At 38.7% G+C, this 17,934-nt stretch overlaps 1 protein-coding gene across 4 annotated transcripts in view; it reads right to left on the bottom strand.

The window, feature by feature from the left end:
* Positions 1–17,934, bottom strand: part of LOC5575162 (zinc-type alcohol dehydrogenase-like protein C1773.06c) — a 92,633-nt gene that overhangs the window by 15,717 nt on the left and 58,982 nt on the right. Inside the window, exon 1 of one of the 4 annotated variants that reach the window (XM_021846596.1) lies at positions 15,863–16,527. The exons of the other annotated variants lie outside the window; for them this stretch is intronic. Coding sequence (XP_021702288.1) covers positions 15,863–15,903 — 41 coding nt within the window. The 5' untranslated portion in view covers positions 15,904–16,527. Of the gene's footprint in view, positions 1–15,862; positions 16,528–17,934 lie in introns of those variants that run through there. 4 annotated transcript variants of the gene reach the window in all.

Genomic DNA, 17,934 nt, shown 5'->3' with positions numbered 1-17,934 from the left:
TGAATTAATTAAGAACATAGTTTGATCAGTGGCGTTCCATCACGGAGAACAAAATATAGTGTTCGTAATCATTTTTCCGGTCAATTTAACTATATTTTAAGGTTAATTTGGAGATAACTAAAAATATAGTTGAATTGACAGTATATTGTTAAGCATAACTATACCATATAGTTGTTGATAACTATATTTTTGATTGAATTTACAAACGTCAAACGTCAAAATTTAACTATATTTTAGCTGACTTAAAGTGAATTTTATTGAGTTTACAATATTTTGCAATGTTTACTCAGCATTTTGTTCTGCTTTATCAACATATCTGAAAAGATTCGGTGCTGCTTTATCGATCTAAAAATAACATTTCAAAAATGAAAACAAAGGGCGAGTCGACAAACTTGATATGTGGTCTCCTGCGTAAGAGGTGGTCATCTTAGTACCTACACTATTCCTTGCAAGTTAGAAGTAAGTAGATTTGTGAGCATGACTTGAAGTCTAGGGAGGTGAATGTTTCCGAATAGTGATAATTATCAAAATTATAATTGTTATAAGTACAAGTGGATAGCTCAATCAAAGAAGTGTGTGTATTTGATTTGACGTTAATTTAGTGTTGGCATAAGTTAATTTTATTTCGAAACAACTATTTGTGCGTAAGTAAAACTAATTGACAGGAATGTTATCTTAACATACAGAAATTCTTCTGCGTGATGCCAACTGTAATGCAAAAGATTTATTGGTAACTAGACACTCTGAAAAAATCATGTGATTTTACGTCTTTTGGATGCACATAAAAAAAGCGAGCCAAATTACGTGAATTTATGTCATATTTCAAATACCATAGCGTCTGATTCGGGAATTCCGATCTTAGTGCCACCGTTTTCGCGTCCATTAACGTGTGAAATTACATATTTTGTACATTACATCTTCAAGGACACATTTTTGTGTCGTTTCAAAATTTACATCCTGTGTCATTTAGTCATACTGTGAATTACGTCCACTGTAATTTCCATTATTTTTAAGAGTGTAGTAATAATGGTTGTTGGTTAATACCTTCCCTCTCCCGAAGCCCGCAAGGACGTTTCAGACAACTAGAAATCGCACAAGCATTTACGTGAAAAACCGTTTACTAGTGCGAAATAGTTTGATTGACGAAATTTTTCACATAAAAATTTATTTTCGGATCCCATTAGTGAATTTGGATTTCGTTAGCAACTGTCAAATCAAGTTTGTTATCATAAATCAAGTCGCATAAGATCACAGATAATTTGCAATAAAATCTATACACTCGTATTTTATGCCAATTTTTATCGTATAAAATATGTACATATATCGCCTCCACTTTTGTACGTATAGCGCCTTTTGAGGACATCTTATACGGAATCTTTGTAGAAAAAGAAGCTGGCCGGTGTCGAAATAATTTGAACGCATGATTTTTTAAAATTTTCATTTATTAAGCATTCATGCTTAGCATTCCATATACCTATTGAATCTTTGTGAAATTTTAATACTTCTTGTCAAACATGAAGTAGCAACTACGAATTGAACAGCCATCAACAACAGTGTATCACAAAAGGGTTCATGAACGAACACTTTTGTGATACACTGTCTGTAGGTAGGTACCTACGTCTGCACATTTTGAACAAAAAATTAAACGTGCTATGCAGTTGGCCGTGCCTTCATACACCTGTAGCCATGAGCCGGTAATTGCACGTGTCCCTTTTCAGAAGTGCCGCCTAGCAACTGTAGATTTCCCCAGGTATTATCGCTTGGCGAGACTTCAACCCACAACTATGGCCCTATCTCCATCGTCCAATACAATGCGTTTTGCTGAGATAATCCACGGTTGACAACGACTGATATGCTAATGGTCACGTATTCCCGTCACGTCATAACAGAACTCCTAACGGATGGGCGGTTAGAAAGTCGCTTTACTTCCACTTAACTATATGAATACAGCTTACGGATTGATGGCTAATAATAGTAGATACTCTGTGCGACACGCCTCGGCACCGGTCGTCTCGGCAGTCGGCGAATATGTTTATAAACATGAATTTCAAGTGGCCAAAGAGGACGATTCTTCTCGATCAAGCCTCCCACTGCGCATCGATTTGAATCGAGCCGTTTAGGAGGTCACCACACATTGTGCGTATCAACCGAATCTAGGTCACGCTTAACACATGGGGACATCAACAAACAACTGAGACATCAACCCCGGTTGATAAAAAAGAATAACACTTTGTCGTCATTATCAGGCTCTAATGAAGAAAGGAGAAATGAAAATCTAGGTGCTAAAAAAACAACGATCCGAAGCTTGATTCGACAAAAATAAAAACGATTTTGTTCGATTTTCTGCTAGGAAACCTATTGCCACCATACAGCGTAACGTGCCAAAGAGCTCGGCACGAAAAATTGTGGATTTCAGCTTTTGTTTATAAATAAATTCGGAGCTAGCAGCGAGTTTGTTATTTTTTCGCTCAACTCGGAAAACAAGAACGACGAAGAAATGTAGACCTTGTCCAAGGGAAAAAACCTGCATGATTTTTTTTTCGGTGAAACCTTAGAAATGCCTAGAATTACATTGCTTCCGTGGGAATAACTCTGATGAAGATTGGATTCTACGATCTAAACCAGTGTTTCCCAAACTTTTTCGACTTTCGCCCCCTCGAGGCCAATATTTTTTAGAATCGCCCCCCTGATGAACGGTTCATATACAAGTTCATATATTTGAATTAATCTATATACTGTACTAAACATTTGATCAATATTATAGAAAATTATCAAGTTTACTCGTATATTACTACAAAAGTGTTAAAAATATCAAACATATTTGCTTTGGAAAAAATATACACTCCACAAAATGGCTTTAATTCATCGTTGGAACCTGATTTTGTCAGCCAAATTTTCAGAGATTTGTTAATTAAAATCTTTGTACCATAAGAAGTAAGAATGGTATGAAAAAGTGCAACCTAAATAACAAAACAGGGTACAACATATTTTTCTCTGTGAAAAACTGGATGCTAACAATAGAAAAATTAAAACAATCTTTATGTTAAATACTAGTGATCCTGGAAAACTTCGTCTTGCCATCAAGTCATAAAGTTTCCTAAACAAATTTACAGATTAGTTTTCTTACGTTTTCCGACTATTCTAGAGATTTTATTAAACTTTTTCTTCGGACGATTACTTTAAAGTCCAGAACAAATGCAACAGTGAGAGTGTTTCGAATACATTGATCCGTTCTCAAGCCAACTCATGGCATACAAAACTTTTTCACTTTTTTATACAGATTGAGTATTGTGGGCTTTGTGTCCAGTGGATAGTATCGTCAAGCAGTGATCGCATCGTGTCATGGGGTGTGGGTTCGATTCCAGCTTCAGTCATTGACACTATTCGCTAAAAATGTTTCGCGGCTCTGCCACTGGAGCATTCTTGTCCGTTGTCTAGTGTTAAGTTACAATCTGTGCAGCTAAATGTCTGGATACGGTGTCAATGTGTGTTATCAATGTTCTCCGTATCTTGAAATCATTCTGATCTTGAGAAAACCTAAAATTTTTAAAACTCATATGATATGAAAAAAATCTGAATGCATAACACAAATATTTTCTTTTGACAGTCATCAAGTGTTTTCTAGAATAAATTAAAATGACCATGCTTAGATCAGAGGTATATTCGATCTAAGGTGAAACTAGAAATAGTTTAGAATGAAATTGATTGTCCTTCAGAAGCATTAGCATAAATTTCTATCAAATCGTGTGTCCTCCGAACGTTATGAGTCATTTTTCAATTTCTCCCATACTAGACTTTTCGCCCCCTTTACTGGATTTTTCGCCCCCCAAATTGTGTTTTGAAAATTTTCGCCCCCTTCGTCCTAAAAATCGCCCCCCAGGGGGCGAATTCGCCCACTTTGGGAATCACTGATCTAAACGATGACGTCTCTCAGCAGGTGCAAATTTGACTGCTGGTTCTCTTTAGATCACATTTACACAATGCGAATTTGTTCGGCAAACCTACATTCGCCGGTAACGATCACGCAAAACGTGAGCTCGAGACATTCGAATTATTTGAATTTCTGATTTGTCGATCGATTTGCGACGCGAATACGAAGCTCAACGGTTGGAAACGATCGTTCAATGTTACGTATTGAACTACGAAGATGTCAGTTGTTGTTTGAGCTCTCGAAAAGAGCTTGAGATTTACATCTCCGAGTTTGAAGTAAATATTTATGATACTCACAGACGCAAGAATTTGCGCTATTTTTGTTTCCAAACTATGATTATTCAACTTCAATCGCTATTCCTGCCATGCCAATGATTTGATCAAACTCAACTGCTTCCGTATCAAAGAATGCCATGCTCCTCACTTAAACCAAAATAGATTCAGCAATGAGAGGATGAAACTCGTTTGTTCGATTGCACCACCCTCATAAAATTAATCGATTATTCATCATATTCCAAAACGGGTTTTCTAATGCGACCGGTACCAAACAAAACAACAATGATTCGTCTGATCCAAGATCAAAACGGACACAAGTGCAAACCGAGCAGTTTCAATACACCGATAAAAAAAATCAGCGATCGCTACGATTGGACTTTGACCGCACTTCTCCGGAGACGCTGATCTTGTCCACTTCCCACAACTAAAGCTAACAAAGCAAGCGTGTAGAGTTTGTCAATCGTTCGATAGGAACCAAACAAAGACGGCGGCGGCTAGTCAATCAGTAAGCTATCATCTAAAGTTTAGATTTTTCAGAAATTCCCCCCTCTCTGATTGTTTTTTTTTCTTCTTTTTTATGTACGCTGTATAAGATAATTCAATCGTCACCTATCTTCCTCCCAAGTGTGGGGCATACTAATTGAATTAAAATCAATTGAATTTGACAAATAAGGTCGTCACCTGCAGCACCCGCTCTTAGATGCTTGAATAGAATATGAAATGTTGATTGATGAGCTCATATCTGGTTGAGTGGACCAAAACAAGATTCGCCTTTGTGAGCCAAAGATGTTCACTGTCAAATATATATGTATGCTTTAGGAAAAATTTGAATTACAGTCGTTCGGTCAAAAATGCATCTGTCCAAATTAATTTGTGAATTGGACTTCAAACGATTTTCCGAATATGAGATCATTTTCTCGAATATCAAATTGGTATTTTTGAAAAAATAACATCAAAAATTCATTTACTTTTCATTAAACTATACACATATGAAAATTAATCCTCCCCTTCACAAGGATTAAATTAGATCAAAGCAACCGTAAGTGTTTAGCATCAGGGGACCATGGCCCAATACGTACTAATTGGACTAATTGGTCCATTCCTAGAAAACTTTAATTTGTATTCTCCACCAAACTATGTTAAAATAAGTCTACCCAAGAGTTGCCACTACAACCCATGAACTTCTAGGCATTACGTCCCTACTTGGATAGGGCCTGCTTCTCAGCTTAGTGTTCAATGAGCACTTCCACAGTTATTAACTGAGAGCTTTCTTTGTCGAACTTGCCATTTTCGCATTCGTATATCGTGTGGCAGGTAGGATGATACTTTATGCCCAGGGAAATCGAAAAAAAAATCATTATGAAAAGATTCTGGACCGACCGGGAATCGACGCCAGTCACCATGGCTTTGCTTTGTAGCCGCGGACTCTAACTTCCCGGCTAAGGAAGGCCCCTAAACATAAACTCGATGATATACCTTTTTTATGAATTTATCAACGAACAAGCGTTTCCATACCACAAAGCAAACGCATGGAGAAACTTGAGAAAGATGACTCTTCGTTCTCCATAGTAATGGCATTCTACCAAAGACAAAATAAAAACCTCCATGCCCCTTGCAGTTGCGCAAAATTTTGTGGGACATAAGGTAAGTAATAGAGCAAAATCTAGAATGCCGTGGAAAGTGTACTGCGATCTATCAAACTTGGGTAACTTTTGCAGTACCAAGGGACTAAATGCAGTACTACAGTCACCTCTCCACATCTCGATATCGAAGGGACCATCGAGATAGAGAGAGATCGAGACAAAGAACGTTAATTTAATGAACACTAGATTGGAAATCACTCCGTTACTAGGAAAATAATAAACAAACAAACTTCATTTCGAGTTTCCAAATTGTTCTGAATCGCTTAAATCTGGTCTAGTAACCTTCGATAATGTTCATATCGACACATAGAGAGAAAATTGGGAACAAAAAATCAACAAGAGTACATCGAGATTATACCATATCGAGATAAAAAGGATATCGAGATATGAAGAGAGAAATCGTATGCAGAATGAAGGGACCGAAGCAATCATCGACATAGGGAGAGATATCGAGATGTAGAACATCGAGATGTGGAGAGTCGACTGAAGAAGTAGTACCCACTCTGAACACGAGTGGGATGGACCTGGCAAATATTGTAAATAGAGAAAACGACACAAATCCTGAATGTGGCATTTTGGACCAGTTTACCCAACACGTTAAAAAAGGTCGATGATACGAATAGCTCTGCTCTTGGATTTTCAGTACTGCTGAGTCTTGACAATACTAAAGAAACAGCTCTGGAATACAACGTTGCATGCTTTGATTTGAACCCATTAAATAATGGTAGAAAATGTTTTCGCCTGACCCAAACTTGATCCCTCAATCTTGGAAGTGCAATCCATTTATCTTACCTTCTACAATGAACTGTCAATAGTTGCTTTCATACAAGAGACATGATGTCAACCCACAAATTTTCACTTTAGATCTAGTGCTTGAGCCAGTAGAGCTAATCTAAAGTTACAAGTCTTCAAATCATAGTGACTGATTGTTTTCAATGTACCCATACATATACGAAAAATGTATCATGGGTCAGTCACCAATCCTGTTAATCTCAATGTTTCTGAGAGCCTTTTGGAAACTAACCATGTTCAAAATACAGTCATCTCTCCACATCTCGATGTTCTGCATTTCGATATCTCTCCCTATGTCGATGATTCTTTCGGCCCCTTAATTTTGCATACATTTTCACTCTTCATATCCTCGATATCTCCCTATCTGAATGTGATTTTCGTTCCCAATTTTCTCTCCGTATGTCGATATGCCCTTCATCAAAGGTTACTACACTAGATTTTAGGGATTCAAAACAATTTGCGAAGACGAAATGACGTCTGTTTGTTTTTAATTTTCCTAGTAACGGAGCGATTTTCAATTTAGTGTTCATAAAAAAATTGTTCTATGCCTCGATCTCTTCTTATCTCGATGGTCTCTTCAATACCAAGATGTGGAGAGTCGACTGTAATTAAACTTTTACGAATAATTAGAATCAATTCAAAAGTACATACTCTTGAATTTGCATCATACGATTGGAAAGATTTTTTTAATAAATCCGGAAAAATGGGCAAAATTCAACACAAATACATTAACTAAAACAAAATATTGGAACATGCAGAATGGGGTTTTCTTGAGCTCAAGAAAAATTATAAGACAACTAGACAACTGGAGAATTCGATTGAAGGATAAGTGGGAAAATATCAGAAGTCTTTGAAAAAAAAAACTGATCCTCGAGGAAATTACTGGAGATAGTGCTCAAAGATTTCATGGAGGAAATTTTGGAGAAAATCCTCCAGGCATCCTTTCGAAAAACGCAGGAAGAATTTAAAGACAGTACACGTTAATGCTTCCAGTGGGCTGTTCGCCATTTGAAGGAAGCACCATACTAGACAACGGACTAGCATGCAACGCCCAGTGGCACAGTCGAATAACATTCGTCGCGAAAAGTTTTTCGGTATTCCTTAGCACGATGCGCCTAACTGCCATGGTGATACTATCCGCACGGCTACGAAGCCCACAAAGAGAAATGGTAGAGGAATCTCTACAAGAATTTATAGAGAGATCCCTGTATGAGTTTCCAAATTATCCTAGATATTTCATCACATGACAAATCACTAGAAGATTTATCAGAGTTTTTCCTCGAGACATGTGAAACAAAACTCTTGAAGAACCTACTGAATAGCAAAGTCAAAACTTTGAATTTTTCTCTGAAGCCTTAAGAATTGTGTAATAGGATTCACTGCAATCAGAATGAAAAAAATAAATATTTGAAACCATTTCAATTCAAATAGAGACCTTAAAGACTTTCCTTTAAAAAAAGAGAGAGTTGCATAGAAATAGAGTCCAAGTCTCTCGTAAAAGACCTGCAACCAACTCTACACCAATTTATTCAACTCAAAACTGTTAAGTAAATCTGAATGTTCAACAACTTGCATATTAAATCATGAATAGAATAAGCATGATTTGAATTTAGGAATCAATAAGAAGGGAATCGTCAAATGATTTTTTGTTGACGAATAAGTTCCAACGATAACATAAATTACATTAATTTAAATTTAAAATTGATTTACGTTCATAATGGATTTTAAACATTGTTACAATGTTATACACACTTAAATCAGAATGCCGATCTGAGCTGTGCAAGTCTCGGCTAAAGTTCGTTTGCTGACATCTCAGCAAAAGTGACGTTTGATGTCAGCGGCACCCATAGGTGCTGCTATAAACAAACTTGACATTGTGCTGACATATCAGCCAAAACTCAGTTGCTGACCGCTCGGCTGTGTTGATCTCGGCAAAAGAATTACAATTAGCCGACCTCAACTAAGTGTGTAAAATAGTTTGACTTATGATAACTAAAAGCTTATATAGAACATTAAACATATCTAGTATATTCTTAAGTATCAACATGTTTTCCTGCGAAAAGGGCCCCCACAAGACAATGATCCCCGGGCCCCTCACATTTGTAAATCTAGACCTGTCAATAGGATTTCAATAGCTGATCAAGTTATTTTGAATCTTTTCAAAGTTGTGACCCCCTTTGAAGTTCTACAGATGTTCCTCGATTCTTGAAATTCGTCTCTAATATATTCTAATACCGAATTGGATATTTGTGAAAATTAATGATTTCTGAGAATTTGATTCACTCAATTTTCTAAATTTCTACATTATTTATTTTCAGATATATTTGTTCGAAAATTTATCAATTAGTACAATAGGCAGCTCTTGAACCCAATGGTGTCAGATTTTCGTAAATATATGTTATGTCCTGATCGAGGATTTCTTACAAACATATTTCTGTTCGTGATATTCATAAAAATTTCGTAAGAGTTTATTCAAGTTCATTCGAGGATTTTACGAAAATGTTTCGATTCAAAGAATCTTTTGCGCAATTCGCCAAGATTTAACAATGAAAAAAAGCCATGTCACGAAAGTATCAAGGATTGACTCTGAATCAGACTGTATGATATTTGTCAAAAATCTTGAAAAGGAGCGATTAATTCAGAGGAGTAGAGAACGAAACCTTAAAAATGAAGGTTGTTTGAACGCTACGGACTTATTTTTCAACATTAGAAGACCGTCGTCGGTCCCCGGCACGATCCGGTTTAATTTATCACTCGTTTCCACATCGTAGCCCTGCATTACTGCAGGAGAGTGAACAGTGAACAGTAAACATTGCAGTAACAAATGTTTTGCTTGTTTCGATTTAGTTTCGTCAGCGCAAATCAAATGAAATGTTTCGCTGAATTAAATTGTCTATAAATGATTCCAATACTTTCCACATATTCGTCCAAAAAATCAACTGGCTGCCCAGTAGGGCAATTCAAATTTAAAAAATGTTTGAAAATCCAATCTCCCATATGATTTAAAGGTGGCCCAAAGACAATATAGGTTTATATGGAAATTACTATGGAGAAATTTAGAGAAATGTTCCAAATACTCTAGTACTGTAATGTAAGTAGAAACTTATCATCCCATATTGAAAACTCATTCTTCAAACCTTAATGAAGGATGTTCCTGAAGAAACAAATCCTTTTTGAGCTAATTTTGTTTGGGATTTTTGTATATGTTTGCAGGGCTATAATCCCATATTAAGCTTAATAATAGCAAACAAACTCATGGATATCTCTTCTGCTATCCTTCGGATTGAATTTCTCTCTTCAGAAAATTTCTTCATTATGGTTTGAAGAACGAGTTTTCAATATGGAATAATAAGTTTGTATTAATATAACAGAACTACCGTGTTTGGAACATATCTCAAAATTTCTCCATAGTAATTTCCATACAAACATATATTGTCTTTGGGCCACCTTTAAATCACCACCTAGAAAGCTGAAAATTTCACAGAACACAATTTTTATGGTAAGGATGGTAAGGAGTATATGGGAGATTGGATTTTCAAACATTTTTAAATTTTGAGCCGCCCTACTGCCCAGTCAACATTTTGGTTGGTATATTTTTTGCTTTACATCATTATATATGAATCAAATCACTCGTATAAAATGAATGAAAACGCTATATACACACCAAATTGGATGCCATATACCCACTTCGCACGACTTTTTCAGACTTTCCATGGTCAGCAATACGATGCCACAAAATTCCGAAAAAAATAAAAAAAAGTTTCCAGTAAGACTCTAACACCGGACCTTTGGATCCCTAAAACCGGTACCATACCACTACATCACAGACCGCTAAATGAATGCGATGTGATTATTTGCCAACATGAAAGAAAGTTTGCTATACAGCACACACGCTTTGTTGTTCTTTGAAGCCCACCGCCAGAAGATACCGACCTCGGGTGGCAAATTTTGCTAAGTTATTGCGATTTAATTTGATGCTAATCTGCATTGATATATGATCCGTCAGTTTATACAACTTGATGCGATTCTAGATTATATTATTTACGGCATGGTTTGTTGTCAACAAAGTTTGTCGACAATGAATCGTAGTGGAGAATTATATACAATTTGTGTTAACATTTATTCGTTTTGATTTGACATATTGTGCGATTCTGATTTTTTACGTATGAATATGAGATTTTTGGCGCACATCCTTATACGATACGTGGTTCACTGGGTGCATCTGACGTTTCGTGACTGCGAAATCAGGGCTGCATATGACGTTGCTTTTTTTCCTCTTCGCGAGTCTCGTGTCAGATCAACACTATACAGCGTATGATTACACGATTCTCGAAGGTTTGTAAAATCTGAAACCAGACACAGAGGAACATTGAGCTGAGTCCGATGGCAACATGCTAAATTCCGTATCGAATGATCCAGCGTCATACTCCGTATCATCCAGAAGCAATGCAACATATTCCAAAGGTCCTTCGACTTGGTGACTTGCTTTCTATCTAATCCTATCTATCCCTTGAAATATGTAGCCAGAAGATTTCACCAAACTCGTAATAGGTGTACGGATCAAGAAAGCAAGGACTGTGTTGACGAGTTAGGGTTACAGGCAGATAAGTCGATGCACAATAACTCAAAGGCTGTTTGGGCACGTCAGGAGTTAATCATCAATGTTAACTTCCTTTTCCCGATCAGCCTAGATAGCCGTGTAGTGTCGGTAGCGGTTGTTTCAATTGGCTTAGAATTAACACTACGGACTGCCTGTTCCGGTGGTAAAAATCCACCTAACAGGTGACCCCTAATTCATGCGGCTTTAAACTTACCGTGCCTATGAATGAATGGTTGGGGGGGCTAAATAAAACCCAACCGCAAACGGAGCCTGTGGAGTACCAGGGCGCCCTCTACAGTATTATGCCCTTCCTGTGCTACCCGGAGCAATGGTGCAGGTGACCTTGTGTTTCTCCGAGATAATCGGCTGCCCTTCTTCAGTCTCAAGCCTGAGGCTAAATAAGAGTGGGATTATTTATACGTTGTAATTTAGTTCACATTTTCACCTCTATGGTTTCGCATTATGCGTATTACACAGTGTAGTCTGTGCTTTTCGCCTTTGGCGATTTTTAACAGATGCCGATCTGGTTTTTTCGCTGCTGGTCTTTTTCGTTCTGAGATTGCGAAAAGCTTAATCCTGCCTAGTTTGGGTAGTGGCTACGGTTAGGATAGCTTATTTAGACCAATCTTCAGCATAAAATATCAGCAACGATCAATCTTTGTAGACTCATGCAAATGGTACAGTTCAAATGGCGCAAAAACCTTACTTTTGTGAACTTTTATCTAGGTAACCTTGTGAACCCAGTTTTTGTTACTTTCATAAACATGAAATGGAAAACTCTATAGCACGCGTGTTCATAAATAGCGCTTACGTTGCTACACTCATTTCTGAGTTAACAACCAGAGATGTATGTGATGTCACAATTGATGTTTCTGTTGATGACCTTAATAGGAAATACGTCTTTCGTTTTGTGGTGTATTTACCACATGATAAACCATCCCCAATGGATGATTTCAAACGAGTTGTCGTTCACTGCCTATGAAAAGGCCTTCTGCTGATTTGTGGGTAGTGATGCTGATACTCATCACATCATCTGGAGCAGCTCAGATATCAATTTGAGAAGCTCCAGTCTGATGGAATGCTTAAGTAGTTCAAATCTTGGATTACTTATTTTAGGGAATCGCCCAACCTTCATGGTATCTGCTAGAGAAGAAGTGTTAGACATAATGCTCTGCTTGAACAGAATTAGTCACGAGTTGACGAATTGGCATGTATCAGATGATGATCGCTACATCTCTATATCAACATATACTCCACAAACTGGGAATTGGTTGTGACCAAATTCTATGAATTCTTTCCGTCCATTGGAAATCCTAGTGATTTGAATGTTTCCACTTCCGGTGAATTGGGACACAATTGTCCTTGCTTCGAGTTAATTCCACAATTGCTTGTCAATTTGTTCCTCACAACTCCCTTCGCGGGACGAGTTGACGTCTGGCTATTTGTAAAGGAATATGTCAGATAGTCAGGCTGCTTTTAAAGCTCTTGCTTAGGCCAACTCAAGGTCTAAGCTTGTTATCGCACGTCGAACTCAATTTGAGGAACTGAATTCAGTGGACTCTGTAAACTTATATGGGTCCTTGCTATTCTTCCATTGCTGGGAATGAATTGGCTTATGAATTAGCTCGCAATGGAACGTCGCATGACTTCATTGGCCCTCAGGCAGCTGTTCCAATTTCGAAGTGCTGGGTGAAGCTTCAGAAGTTCTTGGGCGACAACTCAGCACCAGAAATATTGGAATAATTTTTTAGTCATGTCGTCAAACAAAATTGTACATTACTGAGCCATCCCAAAGGTGGCTAAGTATTTAACAAATCTGTCAAAGCAGAATTGCAGTCTCTTGGTAACAACCTTGACAGGTCACTGCCGACTCAACTATCACATGGCAAATATTCAGCGTGCTGAATCATTTGTGTGTGATAGTTGTGACTCCGATTATGGAACTTCGTATCACCTGATATGTAAATATCCAGTTTTTGCGCAAATGCGATTCCAATTACTTGGTAAACACTCATTAAGTGAAACTGATTTCAGTTACCTGAATCTTCAGGACCTTCTGTTATTCTTAACCCGCTGTGGTAATGAGCTATAGGCTCTCTTTACGCTCATGCGTTTTGCAGTGCCCTTTTTAGGGCGCTGTTCGAACCCATTGTGGTATGGAGCTACATGCTCTTAATTCGCTTATGCGATTTTCCCTCTTCAAGGAACCCCACTCCTATTTCCTCCCATCTTTCCCTTCCCTTTCCTCTCCCATCGGGTAGATGATGAAATAGGCTCAAATATGGCGATGGCACAAATCTCCCAAATGGCGGGGAACGTGCCTCTGGAGCCGGCCTTCTGATACCTGATAGGGTTACAGGCAGATAAGTCGATGCACAATAACTCAAAGGTTCGCCAGTGGAACATGGTGTGTATTAACAAAGAACTTTCTAAATCTTCACAGATATTTCAGAACTGGATCTAAGGAACTGAACTTCAGCAAACAATAGTAACAAAACAGTAATTAGAGAACAAAAGTGGGGTTGTGTCGGTTACGCTCATGGAGATGCAGCCTCAACGCTGAAAAAATCGACCAAGATGTGACCTGTTGGTAGGTCAAGGCGAAATCGGACAATCGTCAAGAATGGAAATCTTTCACGTCGGCCCTATGCTCCATTCGGTTTGACCAGGATTGAAAAATACTGAAGGTTGATTTCACTTTTACTTTAGGTTTATGATTGTTACGTAGAAAACAGATCACAACCTCTATACGTGATTCACCTACTTATGGGTAAGAGGACTTACAGTTATTGTCAAAACAACAACATGCTTGACTCAATCAAGAATCACAGATAATTGTGCCCAGAGGCCCTATGTAGGGATAATATGAGTTTTCAGAACCGTACGATTTGCGAGTCATCTTCTTCTTCTTTCTGGCGTTACGTCCCCACTGGGACAGAGCCTGCTTCTCAGCTTAGTGTTCTTATGAGCACTTCCACAGTTATTAACTGAGAGCTTACTTTGCCAATGACCATTTTTGCATGTGTATATCGTGTGGCAGGTACGAAGATACTCTATGCCCTGGGAAGTCGAGAAAATTTCCAACCCGAAAAGATCCTCGACCGGTGGGATTTGAACCCACGACCCTCAGCATGGTCTTGCTGAATAGCTGCGCGTTTACCGCTACGGCTATCTGGGCCCCCTATTTGCGAGTCATATCAATCTTTGAATCTCATATTTTAGATATCTGCAGAAACCATCTACCACCAAGCCGCAAGAATACGATTAAAAACGTAAGACGTAAATTGGTCCCATTCCGAAACGCCAAATTTCTAGAACTAATCACACGACGACAAATTTGTTAAAATCTCAAATCTAGCTGACATGCTCATAAAATTCCCACACCACCCGAACACACCTTCCCCCCAACCACCCCGAATGTCGAACTCGATGGCCCACATCCACGTCCACCACGCACATCGTCGTACCGTCTAGAACGCTTCTGGTTCTGTACTCTTCAACTGATTTCCGATTGCGTTGTTATGTTGTTTACAACAGCAGAACTTGTTCCGAAGGGTCTCTCCGCGTAGAAAGGGGGACTCATAATGCGACGTTCCGATTTTGCTTCTTCCCGTTCGCCACTTCTTTTGCATCGCGAAGTTGTTACAGTGATGCCTTCGATATCGATTCATGGAACTATACTAGAAACAAAATTTCTTTGTTACTTTGATGGATCCTCGAAAGAGCTTTCCAAAGGATTTCTGTTCCATGAGTCGATGGTTTCAATATCGGCTCATGAAGGTTCCACTGTAGTTGGTTAATGCGCGAACAACACAAACAGCCAAGCGAATCGAAGAAAGTTAGCCAACTCAACACAGTCGTCGAGTCTCGCCCAAGGGAAAATATTGGCGAGCAATATTTTCGACGGTGTGTCGTTGTTTTTGTTGGGATGATGGATATAAAACGCCTCTACGAGTGGTGGACTTTGTACTTGGGCGCTTGCTGATCACGCATTGAGCAGCTGATTAACGAATGCCGTGCCGTGGGTTGTCGTCCACTTCGAGAGCCGAGGCAAGAAACTCGTAAAACGTATGGGACCGGTTGTCCGTTTGCACGAGATGATCGATTCGGAGGGTCAGTTTTTTCGTCGCTATTTTCAGTAAAAGGGAAAATTCAAATCTATTTCAGATGATTAGTTAGTGTCGTTAAGAAGATCACTGCTTTTTGGTCTAGTAATCTAGGTCACTGGTTTTACTACAGTCAGTAGCAAAGCTGCTTAGTAGAAAACACATAGCCTTCTTCGGTGTGAATGAGTAAACTTTTTGCTTCGTTAGCTTCGAACAAATACCGTTAATCTAGTGAGCACTGATCAGAACCAATTAGCAACTGGAAAAGCTAAAAGCAATACTATTCCCCTCATATCTATACTTGCTATTGCAAGGCAACCATGTGCTTGGCGGTTTTGTTTATCTACACCATAGAGTCGAATGAAACTGACTCTCCTTGAGGGTACATTCTCAAGGTCATACGACTTCCTAGTTTATCAATCAGTTTTCTCCACCATAAGGCTGCACTACAGTCCAATCGACAAACGATAAGTTCTCGGTTATTGTGCTTGAATTCTGCTTCAACTGATATTTACCCAATTTCTGATAACAGCAAATTATCCACTTGAACAGCCATTTTTGCTACTCTTCAACTGCAAGATATCTCCTTATCGAACAAATTTCTCACTTATAAGTGCTCCACTGTTGTTACAATTGTGCTTCGAAACTGTTTACACTTCAATTCAGTAAACCTTCACTCAATTCAGTATGCTTCACTTAGACTGGCACTGAAGCGTGGACTTAAATTTCAATTTTCTTTTATTTGAACAATATATCACAAATTCAATTGCTTGGATTTCACAATTTGGATCACCTTTCACTCACTTCCCTATTGACTTAGTTTGCACCATTCACCAAAATCACTATTACGTTTCGACAACTCTGATTTTGAAAACGATAATCCTCCCATAGGTTCAATCACTCCAATTTTTTCCCTATTTGGAGTTTAACTTTTTCCTACAACTTCAACCACTCAGGTTCCAGTCGTTGTAGCAATACACTTGCTTTTCCACTTTCTAGCTTAGGCTTGTGAGCGGAAACTGTTTTCTGTCTGCCAAAATAGTATGTTAGTTGGTGATTATAGGTAAGTCACTTCTTGGTCGCTTCCGAACAACTTGACTCGTTGCGTTCACTAGACGTAATGCGCCTCGGCGAGTTTCGTCTGTGCGATTTTCATGCATACAGAGCCGCCACCGCCGCTTCATTCGTAATAATAATCGTAAAATATTTTTATTCAAGCCGCTCTTCTTGTTGCTTGCCGCGATGTCGTCGTAGCAGGAACCGGAGTCAGGATGTATGTGTTCGTGGTTTTGAACGAAACGCGAGAGATGGCGAGAGAACGCGCCGTACCCTAGTAGATTTGTTTGTATCGTTGGAAAATGCTTCACCTCTACGATGAGTCGTAAAAGTTAGTGAGAGACGTTGATGTAGATGCGTGAGAACTTTACTGAAAGAGTTATGGAGGAGAGTCGTTTCTGTATGCTTTGTATTAGCGCAACATTATAAACAAAGATGTTGGGTTTGGCCGATACAACATATAAAGGGTTGCCGGTTGTATTCTTAGTCATACATAGGGAAAACTGAAACTTTAAACTTCAAGAGAGCACCATATTTTCGTAAAGTAAAAAAAATTGAACGGGGGGTTGACGATGCATTGATCGAGGAATCTCCTAAAGAGTTTTCCTAGATATTTCTTCAAAAGTTTTGCTTGGAAATTTTCCTGTAGTTCCACCATGATTTACCCCAGCAATTTTTCCTAATTTTCTTAGATGAAGGGTGTACGGAGTAAAATGAAACATGTTGTGAATATTTTCCCACGCTTGTTTTTTTTTTTCAATTTATTAGCACAAGCACAAACTTTTCTCTTCACACTACTCGTAAGGTAGGTACTGTACAACACTTGGACCAATTTTCTTTTTGGGTGGCAGTCCATTTTTTCTTAAAATCTTCCCGCGACTTCACTTCCTTAGCTAGGCCATCATGAAGCTACCGAAGAGCCTGCTTCATGATGGCCTAGTACTTTTCAATTGGCCGCAGTTCCGGTGCGTTCGGGGGTATGAGATGCTCCGGCACGAAATTGACCTTCTTAGCCCTGAACCGCTCCAAAACCTCTTTCGAGTAATGGCACGAGGCCAAATTCGGCCAGGAAATCGTAGGACCTTCGTGTGACCTCAGAAAAGGAAGTAAATGCTTTTAGAGGAATTCCATGGACCGTTCCAGTTGTCATGAATGGGATGCTCTGCTTTCCACACGAGCAATTTGCTTGCCAAATCATATATTTTTGGCAAACTTCGACATCTTCTGGTGTCTAACGTCCTCAGGGACATCAAATTTGTGATGAGCTGTGAAAAACTGGAGCTCGGTAGCTGCCAGAAGTCTACTTTTACATACGTCTCATCATCCTTAATGAATCAATGTGGTTTCGTCAACATCTAAGTGTAGAGCTTCCATGCACGTGTTTCATCCACCGTATTCTGCCGTTCTTTGCGATTAAACGTACTTCAAACGTTCGTGGTACTGATTTAAAGCAAAAGACACCGTAGAATGTACCATTTCCAGCATTCTACAGATGGCACGATGATATACAGTCAGTGACATGAGTTAGTAA

Source organism: Aedes aegypti, chromosome 2, assembly GCF_002204515.2.
Source record: "Aedes aegypti strain LVP_AGWG chromosome 2, AaegL5.0 Primary Assembly, whole genome shotgun sequence".
Lineage (NCBI taxonomy): Eukaryota > Metazoa > Arthropoda > Insecta > Diptera > Culicidae > Aedes > Aedes aegypti.
Note: the sequence above shows the minus strand (reverse complement) of the source record. Positions and strands in the feature narration are given on the sequence as shown.